This window comes from Lepidochelys kempii, chromosome 2, assembly GCF_965140285.1.
Source record: "Lepidochelys kempii isolate rLepKem1 chromosome 2, rLepKem1.hap1, whole genome shotgun sequence".
NCBI classification, from domain to species: domain Eukaryota; kingdom Metazoa; phylum Chordata; order Testudines; family Cheloniidae; genus Lepidochelys; species Lepidochelys kempii.
Window position 1 is genome coordinate 267366196 of NC_136381.1, and position 25769 is coordinate 267391964.

Genomic DNA, 25769 nt, shown 5'->3' on the forward strand with positions numbered 1-25769 from the left:
TTTTAAACGTCCAAATGCACATTCTACCACCATTCTGCACTTGCTCAGCTCCTGACTACTGTCCAGGCTGCCTGTGTATGGCTTCATGAGCCATGGCATTAACGGGTAGGCTGGGTCCCCAAGGATACATATAGGCATTTCAACATCCCCAACGGTTATTTTCTGGTCTGGGAATAAAGTCCCTTCCTGCAGCTTTTGAAACAGACCAGAATTCCTGAAGATGTGAGCGTCATGTATCTTTCCCGGCCATCCCACGTTGATGTTGGTGAAACGTCCCTTGTGATCCACCAGTGCTTGCAGCACTATTGAAAAGTACCCCTTGCGGTTTATGTACTCGCCGGCTTGGTGCTCCGGTGCCAAGATAGGGATATGGGTTCCATCTATGGCCCCACCACAGTTAGGGGATCCCATTGCAGCAAAGCCATCCACTATGACCTGCACATTTCCCAGGGTCACTACCCTTGATATCAGCAGATCTTTGTGTGGGCTACTTGCATCACAGGCGCCCCCACAGTAGATTTGCCCACTCCAAATGGATTCCCGACTGACCGGTAGCTGTCTGGCGTTGCAAGCTTCCACAGGGCTATTGCCACTCGCTTCTCAACTGTGAAGGCTGCTCTCATCATGGTATTCTTGCGCTTCAGGGCAGGGGAAAGCAAGTCACAAAGTTCCATAGAAGTGCCCTTACGCGTGCGAAAGTTTTGCAGCCACTGGGAATCGTCCCAGATCTGAAACACTATGCGAGCCCACCAGTCTGTGCTTGTTTCCCAGGCCCAGAGTCTGTGTTCCACCGCTTGAACCTGCCCCATTAGCACCATGATGCCCACATTGCCAGGGCCTGTGCTTTGAGAGAAGTCTGTGTCCATGTCCTCATCACTCTCGTCACCGCACGGACATTGCCTACTCGCCCGGTTTCGCTTTGCCAGGTTCTGGGGCTGCATATACTGCTGGATAATGCGCGTGGTATTTAATGTGCTCCTAATTGCCAAAGTGATCTGAGTGGGCTCCATGCTTGCCATGGTATGGCTTCTGCACAGAAAAAAGGCATGGAACAATTGTCTGCCGTTGCTCTGACGGAGGGAGTAGTGACTGACGACATGGCTTACAGGGTTGGCTTATAGGGAATTAAAATCAACAAAGGGGGTGGCTTTACATCAAGGAGAAACAAAAACAACTGTCACACAGAATGGCCCCCTCAACGATTGAACTCAAAACCCTGGGTTTAGCAGGCCAATGCTCAACCCACTGAGCTATCCCTCCCCCCCGGTATTTCAGGCAGGACTGAATCTCCATTAAACTTTTCAAGGTGCCCCTAACAGACCTCACTGAAATGACTGTTGGCCGTTGATTTCACAGAGAGAGGGAGGGGGGAGCAAATGAATACAAACCAAATCTGTTCTATTTCTTGTTTTGATCCACTCCATCTATCTTTTACATCTTTGGCTGGCAGCAGACAGTGCAGTAGCACTGCTAGCCATCCACATCTCCTGGCTGCTCGGCAGAAGATGGTACAATAGGACTGCTGGCTGGACTAAAGAGAATAACCTGGTCGAGTCACTCCTAATTTAGTCCCTGCACCCGTGTCTGCCCAGGTGCTCCTGACCGACCTTACCGAGGCGGCCAGGAGCACCTTGGACACGATGACGATGGTTATCAGGCGTATTGCACCGTCTGCTGCCACAAGGCAATGGGTTGCTGCTGCTGTGTAGCAATGCAGTACCGCGTCTGCCAGCACCCAGGAGATAGAATCATAGAATCATAGAATATCAGGGTTGGAAGGGACCCCAGAAGGTCATCTAGTCCAACCCCCTGCTCAAAGCAGGACCAATTCCCAGTTAAATCATCCCAGCCAGGGCTTTGTCAAGCCTGACCTTAAAAACCTCTAAGGAAGGAGATTCAAGATGTACGGTGACAGTGAGCTGAGCAGGCTCCATGCTTGCCGTGGTATGGTGTCTGCACAGGTAACTCAGGAAAAAAGGCGCGAAACGATTGTCTGCCGTTGCTTTCACGGAGGGAGGGCGGGCCTGACGACATGTACCCAAAACCACCCGCGACAATGTTTTTTGCCCCATCAGGCATTGGGATCTCAACCCAGAATTCCAATGGGCGGAGGAGACTGCGGGAACTGTGGGATAGCTACCCACAGTGCAACACTCCGGAAGTAGACGCTAGCCTCGGTACTGCGGAAGCACTCCGCCGAGTTAATGCACTTAGAGCATTTTGTGTGGGGACACACGCAATTGACTATATAAAAACGATTTCTAAAAAACTGACTTCTATAAATTTGACCTAATTTCGTAGCGTAGACATACCCTCAGTGTCAAAGGTGAAGGTTCTAAGATCAGTATCAATCTTCTCTCTAGCTATGAATATCTCTGCCTGCAAGCTCTTATGTGAGCATTGGCCAACTCATGCTTCAACTGAAGGCCTACTTACAAGAGGCACTCTGAGAGCCTCTAAGAGTGATCGAAGGGGTTCATAAAACTTAATGGTTCTCAGACATATCCAGGCAGCTCTGACACCCATGCATGTAACATTCAACACCAAAGCACAGGAATGTAGCAGTTGTGCTTATTCTTAACTGACATCTTTTTGCTACAAGTACATTACTTAAAGCTGCTGTCGCTTAAGGGAAGAAGATGACATGCTGAAAAGGAAAAATTTACTCCTGATGGAATTCTGCACCAAAAATTAAAAGTTCTGCACACAATATTTTATAATTGTGCAAATTTTATTGGTCAATAAATAAATGTGGCTCCAGCATGGCAGTGGGGAGTACAGGCCACTGGCTGCATAGGGGTGGGAGATCACCCTGAAGTCCCCACCTCCCCCAGTACACTGACTCGGCAGTGAGGCTGCACCTGACCCTGATACAATGCAAGGGCTGGGCCTGCCCCAGAAACACCCTGGGCCCTGCCGGGTGTAGGGTGAGTGTGCCTCTGTGGGGCAGCCTGGGTGTGGGCAGCTCAGTGGGATATCTGGATGCACAGGGGCTCATTGGGGGTTTCTGGGCGCAGGGGCAATGGGACTCTGCAGGGGGTCCAGGTGAAGGTGGTTGGGGATCAGCAGGGGGCTCAGTGGAGGGTCTGGGTGCTGGGGGAGTGGGGCTTCTAGGTTGGGGGTCCAGGTGTAGCTGGTTGGGGATCAGGGTGTGGGGGGTTCGTCAGAGGGGTCTGGGGTAGGGGATAGAGCTTGTCAGGGTGAGGGTTCAATGGCCCACCTTAACGGGGGAGCCCCAGCTGGGCTCCCAATTGCCCCCGAGACTCCTCTATCCCCTTTTCTTCCCCATCTCATCCCCCTCACTCCCACATTCACCTCCCACTGCCCTATTCCACCCCTGCTTCCTTCCCCACACCTCTTCTTCCCTCATTTTCCCCAACCCTCTCCTTACCCAGCCCCACCACAGGCACTCTCTGTTGCACAGAAAACAGGAAGCCTCCCAGCACACAGAAGGGGAACACGACTGGCACTAGGACCCAGGATGTGGCATTCAGTTGAAGAGTCAGCGACACTCTAGACAAAGCCTCAAAAGGATCAAAAGTCTTAAAAGCTATGAGAGTTGTGTCTTGTCTTGCCCTGGGAAGGTGAGAACTCTATGTTTGCAATTTTTAAAAGGAGGTGTATTCTGTTAGCAGATATAATCAGTTGTGTGATTTTCTAGCATGCTAATTAAATGAAGTACTAGTGATGGATGACGAAAGCTATATTAAAGTAGTATTTAGGTGAAGACTTCACCCTCAGCAAAAATTCCCTTTAAGACATATCTTCGCACCAGCGGTACTCGGCCAATATTTCAACCGACAACACAAATGCTGTCTGTGTGTTTGGAATGGGGTGTGTCATAACTGAACAACCAAAACTATTTTTTTTTAAAAAAAAAGGTTTATTTCTTCTGTTTGGCATTCAGCTTGCGCTTTTAAATCCCAATGCCAAAAATATGCAGCATTCACTGAAATTGCAGCAAGTACACAAAAATGTGCTAAAATTCCCACTCAAGATCCATCTACCCAAATTGGTGCCATAATGTTTTACGGTGTTACCATAGTTTTTAAAGATTTAATGTGAGCAGACATATTTTCATGAATCCTTTTAACTTAAAACAGAGTTTTGTCAATTTAAATATCTTCCTGTATTGCCAAAAACCCAACAGCCTTCTGCTATTCCACAAAAATCTGACAGTGAAACACACTTTAAACAATTGTTCAATAGCATAGTTTTACTGTGTGTGCTGACAGACATGCAATACTTTACAAAAGCAAATAGTGAAGAGTAAATGTAATCTCTCAGTTTCAATAATCTAAAGAGTTATTAACAAAAAATAAGATTTATCTTGACAATTTCCTTTTAACCTTTCATGTTAAAGGCAATATTTCCAAGACTAGTCACTAGTGTGTATGAATAAACATAATTACATTATTATTTTAATAGGAAGATCTTCTTAAACAGATGGTAAAGAGGAGATACACCAATTAAAGCATACAGTAGGATTGCAAGGAAAACAGCAAGTTATTGAGATAAGCCAGTGATCTTGCATCAAAATATTTATCATGTTACGTCTTGAACTGAACACAGAAATTAATCTGGTGTACAGAGCAACCTGGCATATTTCGAGACGGTATTACAGCCAAAGAGACTTTTACACTGAAATAAAAGACCCCAAAATTGCCATTCCCAGCTCTGAAAAGCAGCATTCGTAGTTAGGATCCTGTGGAAGTGGTTTTGTTATTTTTAAACAATTGTGTAAAGTTCTGCAGTGGATGATAGGCACTAGATACCACAATGATGGATGTAAACCTCTAGTTCAAATCAGAACAGCACAATTGCAGGTGCATGAAAGCAGGTACGTTATAAATGAAAAATGGTCACTAGATGGCTTGGGATATTCTGATTTTTTTATGCTTACAATGGAACTGCATAATCTCTGTGCTATATACTTGGAACTATGAACTTTTATGTTTAAACCAATGTGGTCACGTGTTGTATATCTGTAAACAAAGATCAGTGGCAGCTAGCTATTTTCATGTTTTGTTTTATTATGTATGCTTTAAAAAACCTTAAACTTCTTTCAGAAACCATTTTACTGTGTACATAACACACTGTACTAGCTTTGCAACCATTAATCAGGGGTATTTTTCCTAGATATCCAACCTGCTTAATATTGCTTAGATATATGTACAATTCTTACCTAAATCACAATGAAGTTAATTGTGTAAACAGATACTTCTTGACAATGGACAGACCAGAAATACCTCAGTGCTCTTTTACACTATTTTCTGATGCATCAGTTCACCCTTGTGTATGTGAAGGGGGAAAAAAAAAAAGACTACAGTATTTCTGGAACTGAAAGCATTGCTTAGGCTTCTACTAGGGAATACAGCCACAGGCCTATATCTATGCATTTTACTTACATTTCTGGAGTCTTGGACTTGTTTTTCCCATTGAAGAACTCTGGAAGAGCACGGCGTTCAATTACATGAATACTGCAAGAAAGTGTGATAAGCAACATGCTTACTAAAGAGAATATACAAAATCCAGATGCCAAAAGCTTGAATTCACTTTCAAGAACTTTCACCCAGCCTTAACATGAGCACCTGAAGTGCTAACATTTAAAACGAACACTGTTGTTCAGACACCTAAATATCCCAACACAGCATATAGAAATATATTCTCTAATTACTTAGTTTTAACCACATAAGCAGAGCAATTCAGACATGAACTGCAAAGATTGTGCTTAATTCAAGTGATGAAAAGATACATGCCCAATGTTCCTTTAATCAGACTTGGGGGGAGTGAGAGGAAACAAGATTTTCAACCCATAAAAAGAGATTTTTACTCTAATGTTTTGAAAGTTTATAGGTTGATAAATGCCCTTGCCTGCACCCCAGTCTAATCCATAGAGAGTATGCAGCACAGGTCTGATTGCCTCAAAAAACCCCAAACATTTGCAATTCATATGTAATGATAAGCTTACAAATATTTGCTTCAAAATCATGCAGCATTAGAATTGGGTGCTCATTACTTTGAAAGTCAGGCAAATGCCTAAATAGGTATTTAGGAGTATTAAGTTTATGATCCTATATTTCAAAACCTTAGCACTAGTCAATTTTTTAAAAGTGAATTAAAACTCCAGCTGTTTTGGGGGGATTTTACCATCTCATTTTCTTACAAAAAATTCTCTTTCCTCTGTTGCCATGTGAACGATCCACACGAATAAAAGAGGAAACTGACTATTGTACAGCAAAACTGAGAATACATGAAGTGCTATCAAACACACAAAGTAAACTAGCTCAAAGGATAAAGTAAAAATTCAATTTATTTTAGTCAGATATTTAATGAATTACATATAAATACTATGGGGGAAATTTCAAATAAAAGTGGAGTTTTTTAGTTGACTGGGTCCATTTAAAAGGGGATGAAAGAAGACTTTATCATTCTACAGCTTTTACTAGACCAGCTACAAGTAACATATGCTGTAGAAGGTGAAGAGATTTCTGTTAGTTTCTCTCATCCTTCAAAGAAAGCATAAGGAGGAAATATGGTTTGCTGATCCGTTACTTTAAAAAAATACAAAGCAAATTGATCCCAAGACATTTCAGCTTTAGGGTAATTCCACCTCCAGAATTCTATCACCATAAAGCTAGTCAGTTCATTTTGTACACTCCACACAAGGTAAACAGAATATGAAAATCTTATACCAGGCTTTGAAATATAAAGTGCAAATAGAAATTCATTTTGCTTAAAAAACAAACTTGTCAGCCAAAATGTATATGATCCTTGATTATTCAACCCATTTCTCCATGCTTTAATGGATGAGCCCTTTCCTGGGTTATGTGTATTAAAGCAGCAAGGAATACACAGTATTCTGGATACAATTCTCTTGCCATCTATTGAACTATGACAAAAAAAGTCAACCCTGCTTTGTAAAAGAAGCTTAAATGGCATGAAATTCCCTCCATAAAATTACTTTAATAAGCTCATACAATGACAACTATTTTGTATGAAGTTAAGAACTGGGGACAGTTATGATGGCCTTTAGATAGAACTTCTTTGGAGGGTGGGATAAGGGTGTGGGGGCAGTGGCGTAGCCAGGTGGAAAAAACAGGGGGAGTGGAGATAAAAAAGGCGCCACCCCCTGGTACTCACCCAGCGGCGCTCTGGGTCTTCAGCAGCACTTCGGCATCGGGTCCTTCACTCGCTCCGGTCTTCGGCACCGAAGGACCCCCCACCGCAATGCTGCCGAAGACCGGAGCGAGTGAAGGACCTGATGCCGAAGTGCTGCTGAAGACCCGGCGCGCCGCCAGTTGAGTAGAAATTTTAAAGGCGCCAAGTAATTCAAAAGGTGCCACTTCTGCTCGGTGGGAGAGTGGCTGCAATGACACCAGTCAGGATCCGGTCATGCTAGTGCTATACAAAATACACAAAAATTCTCTTTTTTTGCTGGAGCCAAATGATACTAGCCTTAGAATGACTGTTTTTCCATAACAATTTATAAAATATTTTAGAAAATAGTGTATAGTCTAAGGTGCTTAAGCATGCTTCAGATTATAAAATTCTTTGCCAGAAAGATACTAGATTACTTATGACTGGGCATGTCAAAGAAGCACACTTTGAATTTGAAAGTGTAGCAGTGAATAGTTTGTTCACATCCTAAAATAACTCAAACAAGTATCTCAGTGGTAACTGCATCAGTAGTGCTACTGTCAGAAGTCGGTGGGTGGGACAGATTCAAGTATGTGCTATCCAATTCTCCAGAAAGTAACATCTATCCCAGAGAAGAATCACAGAGTTTCCAGAAACTGCAAAAACTCAGTGCCATTGCTTTACTAGAACAGCCTGTGAAACTATTCTGCTGTGATGGTTATTTTAGCCCTAAATCCATCAGCCTGGTGAAGTAACAGCCATAGAAAGTATTAGAGTCCAAAACACAGTGGGCTTTCTTTCACATCAATTTGTTGCTGTCTGGATGTCAGACCTCCTTCACCACAGATCTGCTATATGTTGTCTATTAAGTGTCATAGTGGATGTTAATGATCCAATGAGCAGTTTTGTATGGGTCTATAGAAATTCAGCACCAAGTTTCTGCCAGTCATGTTGCACAAACTGATTTAGCTGCCTGAGAGACCCCCTTAGGATTATTACTGCTGCTATAAACAGATTAATTTGGAATCCTCTTAGTAAACAACCTGCAACTGAAATGTCAGGATTTTGCCTGAAAGCCCCAGCATAATTGTACCTTGATTCTGAATGAGGCCTCTGGGTGGTACCGTAATACAAAATGTACTCTCTCTCCAGTACCAGAGTACCTATGCACCTAACAATCTTTTAATATATTTATCCTCACAACAACATTGTGAGGTAGGACAGTATTCTTAACATAAGAACAGCCATACTGGGTCAAACCAAAGGTCCATCTAGCCCAGTATCCTGTCTTCTGACAGTGGCCAATGCCAGGTGCCCCAGAGGGAACGCACAGAACAGGTAATCATCAAGTGACCCATCCCCTATTGCCCATTCCCAGCTTCTGGTAAACAGAGGGTAGGGACACTATCCCTACCCATCCTGGCTAATAGCCATCTTTTATCCTCATTTGTAGGCACAGGACTTTGCCCAAGGGTCATAGTTTGGCAAAGCAGAAAACTGAACCCAAATCTCAGGCTAATGACCTAACCATTGCATCTCTTTCAAATAATAATAATGAAAGACGACATCTGACAAATACGGTCATTTTTTGAATATTTGGAAACACGCGTTAAGGATGCATTTGTATAGATTAGAATTTACAGTCACAGCTGCCTAGAACTTCAACAAAGGAAACATCAATGTTATAACCCTAAAATGGCACACAGGAAAAGAGGTCTTCCCCTCAAATGATGGCCTCTTCAGGTGAGTGACAATCTCTCTCGCCTGAGTTTTGAAAACATGTATTTTTAAAAAGATCACTACAGTAAGGGCTGGGTTTCCAGACAACAGTGATTAGCAATTCTAGATATAGTCACTAATACTTCTCCTCTTCCACTCCCAACACACACCCATTTCCTAGATGTGGAAGTCTACCAGCGTTGGTTAGTTCACCTAGATCTCTGAGCTACACAGTCATAAGGTGGACATTCCTTATATAAAATGATGAAGGGGAATTCAAAGACAAGCAGACATTTTCCCCCCACAGATAAAGTTCAATTAATAAGTAATCTTTTTAGAACCAATATTTGAAACCCATGATGGTTAAACATTTTCCATTTCTAGAAAAAATTAGCAGCCACGGTAGGTTATGGGTGAGCAGAAAGGTTATCAGCAAATCTGGAACTCACGAAAATAGGTCTAAGCAACAATAGGCAAGGCAAGGCATACTGAAGACAGGAACCACGCAAGCTTCTCCACCTTAATTCTAACCTACCACAAGCCCTACAAGACTAAGAGCAAAGAACTTCTAATCACATTAAGGTGCATTTTGCAATGGGGATAGCTGTCAAGAAGGCACTAGACCTAAACTAAATTAATTTCTGCTTGCAACTCAACAAAATTCCAGCCCAGATATTTAACTGGTGAAACAAAGTTCAGTAACTCTCTGAATCCTCTCCCCAGATTTTGTTCTTACCAGTTGTAGTCAAACCATGATGCATAGCTTGGAATAATTATGTGATTGGTCTGTTCCGTGACATTGTCTTCACCTGGGTCAATGGATCGACTCTGATCACCTTTGTTGGGATCTTCATCTTCCTACAGCAGGAGAAAGACAAAAAAAGCCTTAAAAATGGGGGTGTAGCATGAATAAGGACTTGTTTACACAGTGGTCTAGTGCACAGCAAGCTGCAGTGTGAATCTACAGTGTACTAGCTGGCTGTGTGCACTCTGCTGCATTTCAAAGCACACTATGAAACTTTCAGTGTACCGTAGCAAGGTTCACATGCCAAGTTAATGTGCGCTGGCAATAAGAACTGTAAATACAGCGTCCTAATCAGAAACATGCAAGTCCCTTGATAGGCTATGTCTAGTACTACTGATCCCGGGGAATACTTGCAGGTGGTTAGCATGACTCAGAGGCTGACAGTCCAATGTGGAGGACTGTTCAAGAAAAGGGAATAAAAAAAGAAATGTACTTCATCCTATCCTAACCCATGAACCACCACTCTCAGTCGGCCACGCAGATTGCAAAGGATCTACTATCCCATGCTGCTCGTGCATGTGGGCCCTAATGATACTGCAAGGTATGACCCTGAGCAGATCAGAAGTGACTACAGGGTTCAGAGTGAGGGTGAAGGGGTGGGGGGCGCAGGTAGTGTTCCCAATGATCCTTTCAGTCAAGGGTAGGGGCCGAGGGAGATACGGCTACATCCTGGAGATAAGCGCATGGCTGTGCAAATGGCATCACCAGGAGGGCTTCGGCTTCCTTGACTATGGGATCCTGTTCTGAGGAGGACTGCTGAGACAGACAAACAAAAAACAACAACCCCTGCCAAACCCGGCCTGATCCAGGATTCTGGAAGCTGTGCTGTGTTGAAAGAGGCTGTTGAGGCTCTTTAGGGGAGATTACTGGGCTGTAGCAGCAACGTTTAAGAAGGAAATCTGAGCTGAATGCGTTGAAAAATGTAACTGTTGGAGGAAGCAGCTCTTGTTGAAAAGGCATGATGACAATGAATACTGTGTATGGGTTTTTGTGTACTCTGTGAGTGGGGGTGGAGGGAAAAGGGGACAGGGTGAGGTTGGGGGTTATATAACATTTCAAAAGTCGTAACGGATTACAATCTGGATGGATGGCATACACAACTATAGCCATGTCTACATTGGGGTGGTATAGCAGCACAACTACGCTGCTGAAGCTATGGCGCAACGTGGACACAGACTAATGATGGAAAGAGGTTTTCTGCTGCTTTATGAACTCCACCTCCCCGAGCAACGGTAGCTAGGTTAATGGAATATTATTCCGTCGATGTAACTGCATCTGCATGGCGAGTTAGGTCAGCACAGCTACGGCGCTGAAGGGTGTGGATTTTTCACACCCATGAGCACTGCAGCCTAAGATTCTTTCTTCTCTCCCCTTTTCAAACAGGACAACCCACATACAAATCAGATATACACCAAAGTTTAGCAAAACAAGAATAGCACAGACTAAGTAGAGTGAGTATGGGATAGGTTTTCAAAGTTGGACATGTGCAAGTGCAAAAAAAAACCTAACTGGCGTGCACAGGTGTACGTGTTAGGCATACAAATTCCACACACGCAAATAGATGCATCAAATTTTGGAAATCTGTGTGTCTCATCTGCACAAGTGGCCTCTAGAGGTCATTGCTCTGCCACAGCAGTGAGGTTTACTTGGCAAATTGTTTATACATAAGACACATGTTCAACAATTCAGTTAATAATTTTTTCCCCAAAACAGAGGATCCAATCCTGCAGTCTGTTCACAGTCAATGCTCCAGTTGCATTTAAGTCTGCAGGACCAAGTCTAAAGAACAAAGGACACATCTCAGGTTTTTAAAAGCCTAGCAAAGCATGTTGAAGTTATTTAAGTCTCTTCAGATTCCATTTAACTTATAACGTATAAAAGGGTGTAGTAACCTCACAATACTAAGTAAATTTTCTTTTACTACATAAAGGAGAACTTCATCTAAGCAGAAGACTCTCTCCTACAAAGGATGTATTTATTCTTAAACACAATTTAGGAGCAAGATACAGTTTGAGTTCTTGAAGGTCAGATGAAGGTTATTCCCTACTAAACTTTTCTAACTGAACAGTTGTTACCTTTCCTCCTGTAGCAACTGTCTCCTCATCCTGCTCATCTGCAAGGTAAAGAGCAAAGAGAATTAAACTCTAATAAAATGCAGCTGGATTACCTGCAAACCTTTGTACACCACAGTCATTTAACTGGACAGGATTTTGTTTGCCTGGGGTGGGCAGAGGAGAGACAAGAAAAAGGAACATGGACAGTGCATCATTAAAGCATAATCTCTTCTTCATGTACACACTGAGCTGCCATAGAGAAAGAGGATAAGAGCAGAAATACACAGCAAGGATAATTAAGCCCTCTTGATACCAAAAGGTGGACTGTGGGCCAAATCCAGACCAGCAGATGCGTTTGAATGGACCGCAAAATCTTTTTATTTTTTATCATCATCATTGTTATTGGGAAGTAAAAAATGTTTCTTGGGAGTCTGGACTTTGACCAAGAAATCTGGACTTTGACAAAAAAATAAATAAAATAAAATAAATTGACTACCCCTGGCCCAGGACCTTATATGCTACCCTGCACACCAGAATGTAGGTTCCCAGTACATGGAAAGAAGGGATCTGGAAAAGGCAAGTATCTGTCCCTATACACCAAGTTCAGTAATAGTGTAAAGTATGTCTACAAGGGAGCAGCTTCAAGGGACAAAACTGATAACGTCGATCACATACATCTGCATTAGAAGGTAGAATGTAAGTACCAAATGGCAATTCCGCAGATGGAAGAACATGTAAAAAAATTTCAAGTATCTGGTTTCACCACATTTTTCTTTTTTAAATATAAAAAAATTACAAACATTTATTGCACAAACTGGGGTCCGTTATACAAGACGATGACTAAGAAGAATTAAAAATATATAATTCTTTTTTACCTAGGTCTGCTACTGTTCCTCCTTTCACTGGCGTGTTTTCACTGTCTTTCTTTGGGTTCACTGTGGAAGCAAGCAAGATTGCAAATGTGACATTTGTGCCCCCTCTATCAAGATTCAATCCTTACAAGCACACTGTTCCCTAGCAAGCACACCTGTCTCACCGACCACACCAGCATACCTGTATTTTATTGGGGAGAAAAGGCCAACCCCATACATTACTACAGATATGCTGGGCTCTCCACATTGTGTACTCCTGGGGGAATTCTGCAGCACTGCGAACAGGCAGAATTCATGTCTGGTGCAGAATTTTTTTTCCTCTGCAGAAAATACATTCTGCCAGAGGAGTGCTGCAGTTCCACCTTTCATCCACCCGAGGCCACTGTGGCATGAGACCAGCCAGCAGCTGGCTGCATTCATCACAGCACCCTGCTTGCAGAGCCAGGTTTGGACAGACATAGCGGGGCCCATAGGGCTGCTGGGGGAGTCACAGACTGGGGTGCAGAAGGGCTAGTGGCGGGACAGACTGGGGCGCAGGCTCAGGAGTTAGTGGAGTGATAGCATTGAGCCAGGGGTTGAATGGGAGTGGAGATGCAGGGCCACACAGAAACAGGGGCAGATGTGCCTGACTGAATGTGAGAGGCTTGGGGTCAGCCAGGGTCTGCACGAGGGAGGCTCCCCAACTCCTTAACAATCCCCTCCCCGCCAAACAACTGTTCCATATTTCTCCTACCCACATCCAACAACCCTGCAGGTTCCTTCCCAGGCTCCTTCCCTCTCTCTCAGCTCCTCCGTTACCCCTGACTGCCCCAAGCCTTTGCACTGCTTCTGAGGGATATGGGAAATACGTTTCTGTAATGTAGTTTAAATGAATTACTTAAAGTTCTGTATTAATATGCCTAACAAGGAATCTATTTGTCAAAAAAAATTATCTGTGTCCTTTTTTGTCTGTATTGCTACAGACATACTTGCTGACAGATATTTTGAAATAAATTACCAAAATAATTGAAACTTATATTGTGTATCTGGACAAATAAAATATTGTGCACAGAATTTTTAATATTTTGGTGCAGAATTCCCTCAGGAGTAGTGGTAGCTGAAGTTTACTGCTGGTGCACACTGTGCAGTATCCTTAGATCTAAGCCACCAAAACTACCTCAAACTACCATGTTCCACATCACAGGAACTGAGCTATTGTATTTCAGATTCAAAAAATTAAAGAAATTAAAGTAAGTTAATTTACTGACGGCCATACGAACTACCAACGCATAAAAGAACAATGGTCTATGCAGTCCAGTATCCTGCCTCTGGCAGTGACCATACTTGTTTCAGGAAGGAAAAAAAAAAAAAAAAACCCCAAACAAACCAACAACTCAGAGGTAGATTTTCAAAGCCAAACGGCACTTGGGAGCCTAACTCCTGAAATTAGGGACGTACCCCTCTTCTCATTACTGTACTTAGGGATTTTATGATGTCCATAGGAGATACTGTGGTCTAGTAAACAGGACAATGGTAAGACTCAGAGAGAGAGAGGAAGTTCCTCCATTACATAGCGGGAAGAGGTTTTTTTCTCTCTTATTCCGAATCCCAAAAGCAAAAGGAGATCTCAGGCATATACCACACCAAGAGCTCAACAAATACCTAAAGAAAATAAAGTTTTGTATCATCACCCTGGCTTCCATTATCCCCCTCATGGTTTCTGGCAATTTGTATGCTAACCTCAACTTAAAGAGCTTGATTCCATGTGGCTGTACATCAACTATATACAACACTAAGAACAAGGGAAAACTTGCAATAGCAAGGAAAAATGTTAAAGGCAGTGGCAGTCAGAAGGAACTGTGGAGGTTCAGGGGAAGCTCTGACTTTTGTATCATCATGCAGCAGCACGAGGCAGAGGGCATATGCGCCACCCTGACGAGGACCGCCGAGGGGGGAAAAAAAAAATCTGACACCAGTGCACCAGCTGTGCATACAACTGAAATGGCAAGGACATGTGCAATCACTCGAAGCAGGGTCAATAAAACTTCTCTATTCACTTTTCCCATAACATTAATAATTTATAGACCTTTAGTCATCTCTTTTCTATGTTGAACAGCCCTGATCTTTTTAGCCTCTCCTCATATGGAAGTTGTTCCATACCCTTGATCATCTGTGTTAAACTTCTCTGTACCTTCACAAATTCTAAAACATCTTTTTTTAGATGGGGCAATGAGAACTGCATGCAGTATTCAAGGTGCAGGTATACCATGGATATATATAATGGCATTATATTTTTTGTTTCATCTATTTTAATGGTTCCCAACACTGTTAGCTTTTTTTGATTGCTGCTTCACACTGACCGGACATTTTCAGGAAACTATCCACAATGCCTCCAAGATCTCTTCTTTGGGTGGTAACAACTAACTTAGACCGTATCATTCTGTACGTATAGTTGGGATTCTTTTATCCTATGTGCATTACTTTGCACTTAACATTGAATTTCATCTGCTATTTCGTTGTTTAGTCAACCAGTTTGGTGGAACCCCTTTGTAACTCTTTGCTGTCAGTTTTGGACTTAACTATCTTGAGTAATTTTGTACTGTCTGCGATTTTTGCCACCCCATTGTTTACCCCCTTTTCCAGATCATTTATGAATATTGTGACAGGGTGAGGCCAGAGGGCTACAGAAGAGTGATAGAAGGTAGATATATTAGCCCCAGATTAAGCAGGTCCCTTTTCCCCAAGATAATGGGCTGTTCCAGATCCGGAAGTTGCTGGAACCAATTATGGCAGGCAGGCTAATTAGGACACCTGGAGCCAATTACGAAGCAACTTGAATCAATTAGGACAGGCAGGCTAATCAGGGCACCTGGTTTATAAAGGACCTCACTTCAGTTAGTGAGGCGCGTCCGAGGAGCTGAGAGTGAGAAGGCATACTGTTGGAGGACTGAGGAGTACAAGTGTCATCAGGCAACAGGAGGAAGGTCCCGTGGTAAGGTCAAAGAAGGTGTTGGGATGAGGCTATGGGGAAGTAGCCCAGGGAGTTGTAGCTCTCATGCAGCTGTTACAGGAAACACTGTAGACAGCTGTGGTCCACAGAGCCCTGGGCTGGAACCCAGAGTAGAGGGCGGGCATGGGTTGATTCCATCAAAGAATTCTGATAGAGTGGTGAGGCATGACTTCCTTTTACAAAAGCCATGTTGACTCTTCCCCAATAAATCGTGTTTAATTATGTGCCTGACAATTCTGTTCTTTACTATAGTTTCTACCAATTTGCCCAGTGCTGCATTTAGGCTCACCAGCCTACAAGTGCCAGGATCTCCTCAGAGACCTTTTTAAGAATCAGCATTACATTAGATACCTTCCAGTCATCTGATACAGAGGCTGATTTCTATGCCTCTACTTCCCCTCCAAACCTTTGTCTTGTCTATTTACTTTGTAAGTTCTTTGGGTCAAGGACAGTCTTACTGTGTATGTACGTACATATATACATATGTACAATACCTAGCAAAATGGAGCCCTAATTTCAGCTGGCGCTTCCAAGTGTTACTGCAATACAAATTGAATAATAAGCAGTTTATGCTGGAGGGTTCTTCACCCCAACGTTCAATTTTAAACTATCTTCCTACTCTGAGTCACCCTATACTACTTTAATGTTTATATCCAACCCCGTTTTAGAATCAACAACATTTATGACTGACCAATGCAGAGAGAAAAAAAGTAATCAAATCTGAAGTCCATCAGGTAGGGTACCACAATGACAACTTGTGATAGTCAAGTTAAGAGGAAGGATGGCAGAAAATTAAAGGGCAGGCCCAGAATGATGAAAAATCTTACATTTGTGGCTGACTTAACTAGCTTTATTCACACTTTTTGGTATCCCATCCTGAAATATTGAACATTCAAGATGCAGAATATGAAGATTAAGCAACAAAAGCATGAGCTTTCTCTTTCATACATTTCTCAAATATAGCTGTCCCTGGAGCTCCTCTATGATGGATAGCGAAAAGGAGTTTACAGCCATTAATGTAGAAGTGAGATTCATGTGTCTGGATTTTGTACATCTGTCATGTCAGACTGACCATTTGCTTTGTTGGTCACATGCATGCAGTCCAAAAGAGGTCAGCTGATCCAGTACAGGCTCAGAGGACAACAGAGCTCCTGTTTGTGTCTAATAAAAGCTGATTTGCCTTCTTTTCAGGGCTGAAGTACTGCCACAGCCTTTTATTCTTACACATTCTGGAAAATGTGCTTTGTTTTGTGCCATGAATACTATACTTCTACTGCCCACAAAACAATTATGAATATTAATTATTGATCAAATCTGTTGTACCTTGGCTCCAAACTAAGTTAAACTCAAACAACGAAGAACACCCAGAATGCTTTTCTGTTAAGGATAGTGTTAGGAGGATGCAGTGTATTTCTGCTTTACTTTTCACCCAATATATACTGTAATGAGAAACATTGTTTTCAAAGGTTTGGAGCAGAAGGTTGGGAATCAGCACTGCTTGGTTTTATTCCTGGGTCTTCTACCTTGATGTGTTACCTTAGCCACATCAGCTATAATTTCTTTGCTCCTGATGTAGATTTTTAGATGCAAACAACCCAACTTGAATACGCAGGGCAAGAACATTCTTTAATATTTAGCTTGTTATTCACTTATCTTAACTGAATTTTCATAAACTTATTTCAAGAAAAAACAATTGCGATAAAAGAGGTAAACTCAGTTTCAGAAGAATGCCACATTCCAAAGCCTTGTCTAAATAAAACCACATGGCTAAAGAGTCCAAAAGGAAGGCTACTTGTAGAGACGGTATCTCCAAGATTTGGCTAACATATACAGTGAAAATATAGTGTCTGCTGTTCATTTAGTGGTCTATCATTCATAAAAACCAGTGCGGCTAACACCTTGTGTGTGAATACTTTACCATTTTTGGGAAGTACCACTTCTTCTATGTTCGGTACAGGTGTTGGGTCCTCCATGTCCTTGGTAAGATCTTCTTGCTCATCCTCTTCTTTCTGACCTCGCCTTTTCCCATACAGTCCTGCTTGTCTAAAACAGATAAGACAAATTCTCTGCAAGTTATAACTTGAAGCTGTAGTATCTTTGTGATGATCCCACTAAATCTCTGAAGTTAAGAGGGTTGGGTCAGGATGATACTTCTATGGAAACACCTAGGTGCTGCAGGAAGTGGTCTTGGTGACTTAGGAGATGGTAGATTTCTCAAGTCAATATTAAAGTAACATTCTAGTAGGGGGCTATGGTGTAACTCCTGTGTCCTGACCAAATTCCAGCTCAGAAAATTGGACTCTGTCCATTTAAATTCCTCCCACAGTTTCAAATGGATAGTCTTCTTAATTCCTTTTCTTATGCAGTGTTGCCTTGCCATGTTGATATAACAGCTGCATTTCAGATAATTTGACATGCTAAAAATAGCAGGTTTGTGGCCCTCGTGTTAGTAAGATTAGAGAGGTTAGTGACCCATTTATACACATCTTTTTAAATTCTGTAACAGGCTCTGAAGTTTGCAGAAGGTGTTACTCTACAGTCATGTAATTAACAATTTGCTGTCCCAAACCAAAGGCATTAAATATGAAAATGCTTAAAAATGATCTGAAAATATTTTTTTTAAAATTGGACTTGGAATATAAGTCTCATTTCTTCTGGTTATGTCAGAGGACATTTTGGGGTTTTCAGAGCAGTGTGAGCTCTTATACCTCAGCTCGGGGAGTTTAAATGTATAACAAAAATGTCTTTGTCCAAAATTTTCATTCGTCAAAGTTTAATAGGAGCAGCCAAAAACACACACACACACACACCCCAAAAAAGTTTAACAAGTCAACTACAAATACCTTCCCCTCTCAGTTGCCAAACTTTAAATCTCTTGGTTCCTGCCATTTCACTAGTTTACTATTCAGAGTTTTAGGTTAAATGAGACCTGACCATCTAATGCAATTAACAGAAAAAAACAAAACAAAATCCAAACCACACAACTGAAGACTTTTAGACAACTGAAGAGAGAAAGTTTCTTGACACCTTAAATGACTGCTTCTTGGAGCAGCTAGTCCTGGAACCCACAAGAAGAGAGGCAATTCTTGATTTACTCCTAAGTGGAGCACCGGATGTGGTGAGGTTAGGTGAATATAGCTGGATCGTTTGGTAATAGTAACCAGAATATAATTAAATTAGGGCTGTCAATTAATTGCAGTTAACTCATGCAATTAACTCAAAAAAATTAAACGTGATTAAAAAAGTAATTGCAATCGATCAGTTTTAATTGCACTGTTAAACAATACAAATTGAAATTTATTAAATATTTTGGATGTTTTTCTACATTTAATATATATTGTATACTGTGCTGTAATTGAAATCAAAGTGTATATTTTTTTATTACAAATATTTGCACTGTAAAAATCACAAACAAAAGAAATAGTATTTTTCAATTCACCTCATAAAATATCAGGGTTGGAAGGGACCTCAGGAGGTCATCTAGTCCAAACCCCTGCTCAAAGCAGGACCAATCCCCAACTAAATCATCCCAGCCAGGGTTTTGTCAAGCCTGACCTTAAAAATATCTAAGGAAGGAGATTCCACCACCTCCCTAGGTAACGCATTCCAGCATTTCACCACCCTCCTAGTGAAAAAGTTTTTCCTAATATCCAACCTAAACCTCCCCCACTGCAACTTGAGACCATTACTCCTTGTTCTGTCATCAGCTACCACTGAGAACAGTCTAGAGCCATCCTCTTTGGAACCCCCTTTCTGGTAGTTGAAGAAAGCAGCTATCAAATCCCCCCTCATTCTTCTCTTCCGCAGACTAAACAATCCCAATTCCCTCAGCCTCTCCTCATAACTCATGTGTTCCAGTCCCCTAATCATTTTTGTTGCCCTCCGCTGGACTCTTTCCAATTTTTCCACATCCTTCTTGTAGTGTGGGTCCCAAAACTGGACACAGTACTCCAGATGAGGCCTCACCAATGTCGAATAGAGGGGAACGATCACGTCCCTCGATCTGCTGGCAATGGCCCTACCTATACATCCCAAAATGCCATTGGCCTTCTTGGCAACAAGGGCACACTGTTGACTCATATCCAGCTTCTCGTCCACTGTAACCCCTAGGTCCTTTTCTGCAGAACTGCTGCAGAGCCATTCGGTCCCTAGTCTGTAGCGGTGCATTGGATTCTAACGTCCTAAGTGCAGGACTCTGCACTTGTCCTTGTTGAATCTCATCAGATTTCTTTTGGCCCAATATGCTAATTTGTCTAGGTCCCTCTCTATCCTATCCCTACCCTCCAGCGTATCTACCTCTCCTCCCAGTTTAGTGTCATCTGCAAACTTGCTGAGGGTGCAATCCACACCATCCTCCAGATCATTTATGAAGATATTGAACAAAACCAGCCCCAGGACCGACCCTTGGGGCATTCCACTTGATACCGGCTGCCAACTAGACATGGAGCCATTGATCACTACCCGTTGAGCCTGACAATCTAGCCAACTTTCTATCCACCTTATAGTCCATTCATCCAGCCCATATTTCTTTAACTTGCTGGCAAGAATACTGTGGGAGACAGTGTCAAAAGCTTTGCTAAAGTCAAGGAACAACTCGTCCACCGCTTTCCCCTCATCCACAGAGCCAGTTATCTCGTCATAAGTACCTCATACAAGTACTGTAGTGCAACCTCTCATGAAAGTGCAACTTACGAATGTAGATTTTTGTTACATAACTGCACTCAAAAACAAAACATAAAACTTCAGAGCCTACAAGTTCACTCAGTCCTATTCCTTGTTCAGTCAATCGTTAAGACAAATGAGTTTGTTTACATTTACAGGAGATAATGCTGCCCTCTTCTCATTTACTATGTCACCAGAAAGTGAGAACAGGCATTTGCAGGCCACTTTTGAAGCCAGCATTGCAAGGTATTTATGGCCAGATATGCTAAACATTCGTATGCCCCATCATGCTTCAGCCATCATTCCAGAGGACATGCTTCCATGCTGATGACACTCATTAAAAAAATAATGCGTTAATTAAATTTGTGACTGAACTCCTTGGGGAGAATTGTATGTCCCCTGCTCTGTTTTACCCACATTCTGCCATAAATTTCATGTTATAGCTGTCTCAGATGACGACCCAGCAACTTGTTCATTTTAAGACAACTTTCCCTGCAGATTTCACAAAACGCAAAGAAGGTACAAATGTGAGATATCTAAAGATAGCTACAGCACTTGACCCAAGATTTAAGAATCTGAAGTGCCTTCCAAACTGAGAGGGATGAGGTGTGGAGCAGGCTTTCAGAAGTCTTAAAAGAGCAACACTCCAATGCGGAAACTACAGAACTTGAACCACCAAAAAAGAAAACCAACCTTCTGCTGGTGGCATCTGACTCAGATTATGAAAATGAACATGCATTGTTCCGCACTGCTTTGGATTGTTCTCGAGCAGAACGTATCATCAGCATGGACGCGTGTCCTCTGGAATGGTGAATGAAGCATGAAGGGACATATGAATCTTTAGCACATCTGGCAAATAAATATCTTGCAACACTGGCTGCAACAGTGCCATGTGAATGCCTGTGCTCACTTTCAGGTGACACTGTGAACAAGAAGCAGGAAGCATTATCTCCTGCACTTGTAAACAAACTTGAATGTCTGAGCAACTGGCTGAACAAGAAGTAGGACTGAGTGGACGTGTAGGCTCTAAACTCAAGTTTTACATTGTTTTATTTTTGAATGCAATTATTTTTTTGTACATAAATCTACATTTGTAAGTTGAACTTCCATGATAGAGAGACTGCACTACAGTATTTGTATTAGGTGAACTGAAAAATACTATTCCTTGTGTTTTTTACAGTGCAAATATTTGTAATAAAAATAAATATAAAGTGAGAACTGTACACTTTGTATACTGTGGCGCAAGTGAAATTATATTTGAAAATGTAGAAAACATCCCAAAAGATTTAAATAAATGGTATTCTATTATGGTTTAACAGTGTGATTAATCACAATTTTTTTAACCGCTTGACAGCTCTAAATTAAATGCAACATCCCTGTGGTGGGGAAAACACCATAACAGCCCAACACTGTAGCATTTAATTTCAGCAAGGTGGACTACACAAAAATGAGGGAGTTAGTTATAGAGAAATTAAAAGGTAAAGTGCCAAAAGTGAAATCCCTGAAAGCTGCATGGAAACTTTTTAAAGACGTCATAATAGAGGCTCATCTTAAATGTATACCCCAAATTAAAAAAACATAGTAAGAGAACCAAAAAAAGTGCCACTGTGGCTAAGCAACAAAGTAAAAGAGGCAGTGAGAGCCAAAAGGCATCCTTTAAAAAGCAGAAGTTAAATCCTAGTGAGGGAAATAGAAAGGAGCATAAACTCTGGCAAATGAAGATATAAGTAGGAAGGCCAAAAAAAAAATCTGAAGAACAGCTAGCCAAAGACTCAAAAAGTAATCTTAAAAAAAAATTTTTTTTTAAAAAGTACATCAGAAGCAGGAAGCCTGCTAAACAACCAGTGGGGCCAGTAGACGATCGAGATGCTAAAGGAGCACTCAAGGACGATAAGGTCATTACAGAGAAATTAAATCAATTCTTTGCATCAGTCTTCATGGTTGAGGATGTGAGGGAGATTCCCAAACCTGAGCCATTTGTTTTACATGACAAATCTGAGGAACTGTCCTAGACAGGTGTCATTAGAGGAGATTTTGGAACAAACTGAAACTAAACAGTAGTAAGTCACCAGGACCAGATGGGATTCACCCGAGAGTTCTGAAGGAACTCAAATGTGAAACTGCAGAACTACTAACTGTAGTCTGTAACCTATCATTTAAATCAGCTTCTGTACCAAATGATTGGGGGATAGCTAATGTGACGCCAATTTTTAAATAGGGCTCCAGAAGTGATCCCGGTAATTACAGGCTGGTAAGCCTGACTTCAGCATCGGGCAAACTGGTTGAAACTATAGTAAGAATAAAATTGTCAGACACATAGATGAACATAATTTGTTGGGGAAGAGTCACCATGGTTTTTGTAAAGGGAAATCATGCCTCACAAATCTACTAGAATTCTTTGAGGGGGGGTCCAACAAGCACGTGGACAATGGGGATCCAGTGGATATAGTGTACTTAGATTTTCAGAAAGCATTTGACAAGGTCCCTCACGAAAGGCTCTTAAGCGAAGTAAGGGCCTCTCATGGATTGGTAACTGGTTAAAAGATAGGAAACAAAGGGTAGGAATAAATGGTCAGTTTTCAGAACGGAGAGAGGTAAGTAGAGATGTACTCCAGTGATCTGTACTATGACCAGTCCTATTCAATATATTCATAAATGATCTGGAAAACCAAGTAAACAGTGAGGTGGCAAAATTTGCAGATGATGCAAACTACTCAAGATAGTTAAGTCCCAGGCAGACTGCAAAGAGCTACAAAAGGATCTCTCAAAACTGGGGGCCTGGGCAACAAAATGGCAGATGAAATTCAATGCTGGTAAATGCAAAGTAATGCATATTGGAAAACATAATCCCAACTATACATATAAGGTGATGGGATCTAAATTAGCTGTTACCACTCAAGAAAGATCTTGGAGTCATTGTGGATAGTTCTCTGAAATCATCCACTCAATGTGCAGTGGCAGTCAAAACAGCAAACAGAATGTTGGGAATCATTAAGAAAGGGATAGATAATAAGACAGAAAATATCATATTGCTTCTATATAAATCCATGGTACGCCCATATCTTGAATACTGCGTGCAGATGTGGTCACTCCATCTCAGAAAAGCTATATTGGAACTGGAAAAGGTTCAGGAAAGGGCAACAAAAATGATTGGGGTATGGAACGGCTGCCGTATGAGGAGAGATTAATAAGACTGGGACTTTCCAGCTTGGAAAAGAGGCGACTAAGGGGGCGGATATGATAGGTCTATAAAATCATGACTGGTGTGGAGAAAGTAAATAAAGAAGTGTTATTTACTCCTCCTCATAATACAAGAACTAGGGGTCACCAAATGAAATTACTTGTCAGCAGGTTTAAAATAAACAAAAGGAAGTATTTTTTCACACAACACATAGTCAGCCTCTTTGCCAAAGGATGTTGTGAAGGCTAAGACTATAACAGGATTCAAAAGAGAACTCGGTAAGTTCATGGAGGATAGGTCCATCAATGGCTATTAGCCAAGACGGACAGAGATGGTGTCCCTAGCTTCTGTTTGCCAGAAGCTGGGAATGTGTGACAGGGCATGGATCACTTGATGATTGCCTGTTCTGTTCATTCCCTCTGGGGCACCTGGCATTGGCCACTGTTGGAAGACAGGATGCTGAGATAGATGGACCTTTGGTCTGACACAGGATGACCGTTCTTACATTCTTTATCTTGTAAAAACCCTTTTAGGCCTTCATAGATCAAAGCAACATAGAAGGGCAAAAACACAATAAAAATCATTTGCAGTCACTAATAATCAGCGAGGGCTGGTCTGCATTAGGAAAGTTGTACCAGTGTAGCTAACTGGATTAAAAATTTTCTCTAGTTATCCAGCTGCAAACTCCTCTTTGTAGACATTTAAAATTTTATGAACACTAAAGAACTTAAATTGGTTCAATTTAATTCAGTAATTTACAAGTGTAAACTAAAATGATGTAAACAAAATTTAAACCTTTATAAATGCATCTATCTACATAAGGGATTTGCACTAGTGTAATTCGATCAATCGGGAATACTTTTCTAATATGGACAAATCCTAAGTCTCACTGTTAATGATATCTGCCTCTCAATGGTGGAGTTCTCATTAGGTTTAGAATAAATGACTGCACCAGACTTTGCTCCATCTGCAGGCAAAATTCATACATTCCAATTGCAAACACATGGTTATGTTGGGGGAAGAATGGAGGAAAATTACTTGTTTCAAGAGCTCTCTCTGCTCCAGTTTCAGCCTGAGCAAAGCTCATCTTTGGTTGTCTGATCCTGACACTCACCCTTTCTTTCCAGTCTTCTTCCTTGATTCCATGGGAGTGGGGGGAGGGGAAGGTGAATGCTTTCTTTTCCTGGTACTTGCTGCTGCTTTCCGGTCTCTTCTCTCAGGGCTACGGACAGGCTGTTAGAGAAGCGAAGTTGTCAGTCAGTACCAATTACCACAGCTCATTGAAACTAAGACTGCAGATCTCTCCTAATATGCCCTGCATCCAGGGTGCTAAAACAAGAGCACTGCAGCAGCAACCAAGTTCAGCCCCAGAATACCCACACTGCAATATGAAAAGCGGCCTGTACCATTTCTACAATTAACCTTTAACTGCTGGCATGGCTGTCTGCCACAGAAATGGGCTTTTAAAACACCGCAGGGTCCAAATACAAACTTTTGACTTGTTTGAAGCACTGGGCCCACTCAGAATGGGGAACATTTGGCATTTAACCTTGAACTCTGAGTAACTTCTAGGAATAGCTACTGTTTTCAGTGTTTTCCCCAATTATAGTGACAAGTGTGGGTTAGTGGTCTCAACATGTACTTCAGGCTAAAGCAATTTGGAAATTAAGATCTTAAATTGATTCTGTATCAATTTACCCCAATTTAAGTTTGTGGAGGGAAAAGAAAAAGCAAAGTAGGCCCCAACATTTATATTTTTTGGGGAAAAAAGACACTTTGCTGTGTCAAAAGGAAACACCAAGTATGTCCATTTTCCAGAAGGGTGCAACATATATGCATTTACATGTGACCTTGGTACCATTAGCTCCTGAGAGACTGGCACCTAATTTAGCAGCTTTGATTCCCAAGACGTCTGACTTACATGGTAGTAAAGAATATAATTAACACTGCTAAAAATCAACAAGTCATCCACCAACAGAGAAATACCATACCTCTTCATTCTTCATAGAGATTCGCTGGCGAAAACTCACTGGCTTCTTGTTCTCATCCACCTCATAATCCTCTTCATTCATCCATTCATTGAATATATCTGTGTCCAGAATCCATTTGGCATGAACCTAACAGCAAATCCAACAAATCTCGATGTCAGTAAATAGACTCCCACTAATGCCAAGGTTTCTGCACTAGCTTTACACTTGAACACAAGCCTCCATCACCAATCCAGTAAGACTCTAAGAAAAGGGAGTACTATAATTTGGTTATCAAAGTTGGAGGTTTTGGAAAGCATTTATTAGTTTCCTATGTACCAAATTTAAGACACAATAACTGCATAAAGCAATGCAACAAA

The 25769-nt window shown here is 41.7% G+C and overlaps 1 protein-coding gene across 4 annotated transcripts in view; it reads right to left on the reverse strand.

The window, feature by feature from the left end:
* SMARCC1 (SWI/SNF related BAF chromatin remodeling complex subunit C1) overlaps positions 1 to 25769 on the reverse strand; it is a 178057-nt gene that overhangs the window by 99156 nt on the left and 53132 nt on the right. For all 4 annotated transcript variants that reach the window (XM_073334923.2, XM_073334922.2, XM_073334925.2 and 1 more), the window contains 7 exons: positions 25414 to 25539; positions 24537 to 24655; positions 17498 to 17622; positions 12594 to 12653; positions 11740 to 11777; positions 9596 to 9717; positions 5409 to 5480 (listed from right to left, as the gene is read on the reverse strand). In XM_073334923.2, coding sequence (XP_073191024.1) covers positions 5409 to 5480; positions 9596 to 9717; positions 11740 to 11777; positions 12594 to 12653; positions 17498 to 17622; positions 24537 to 24655; positions 25414 to 25539 — 662 coding nt within the window. The remainder of the gene's footprint in view (positions 1 to 5408; positions 5481 to 9595; positions 9718 to 11739; positions 11778 to 12593; positions 12654 to 17497; positions 17623 to 24536; positions 24656 to 25413; positions 25540 to 25769) is intronic.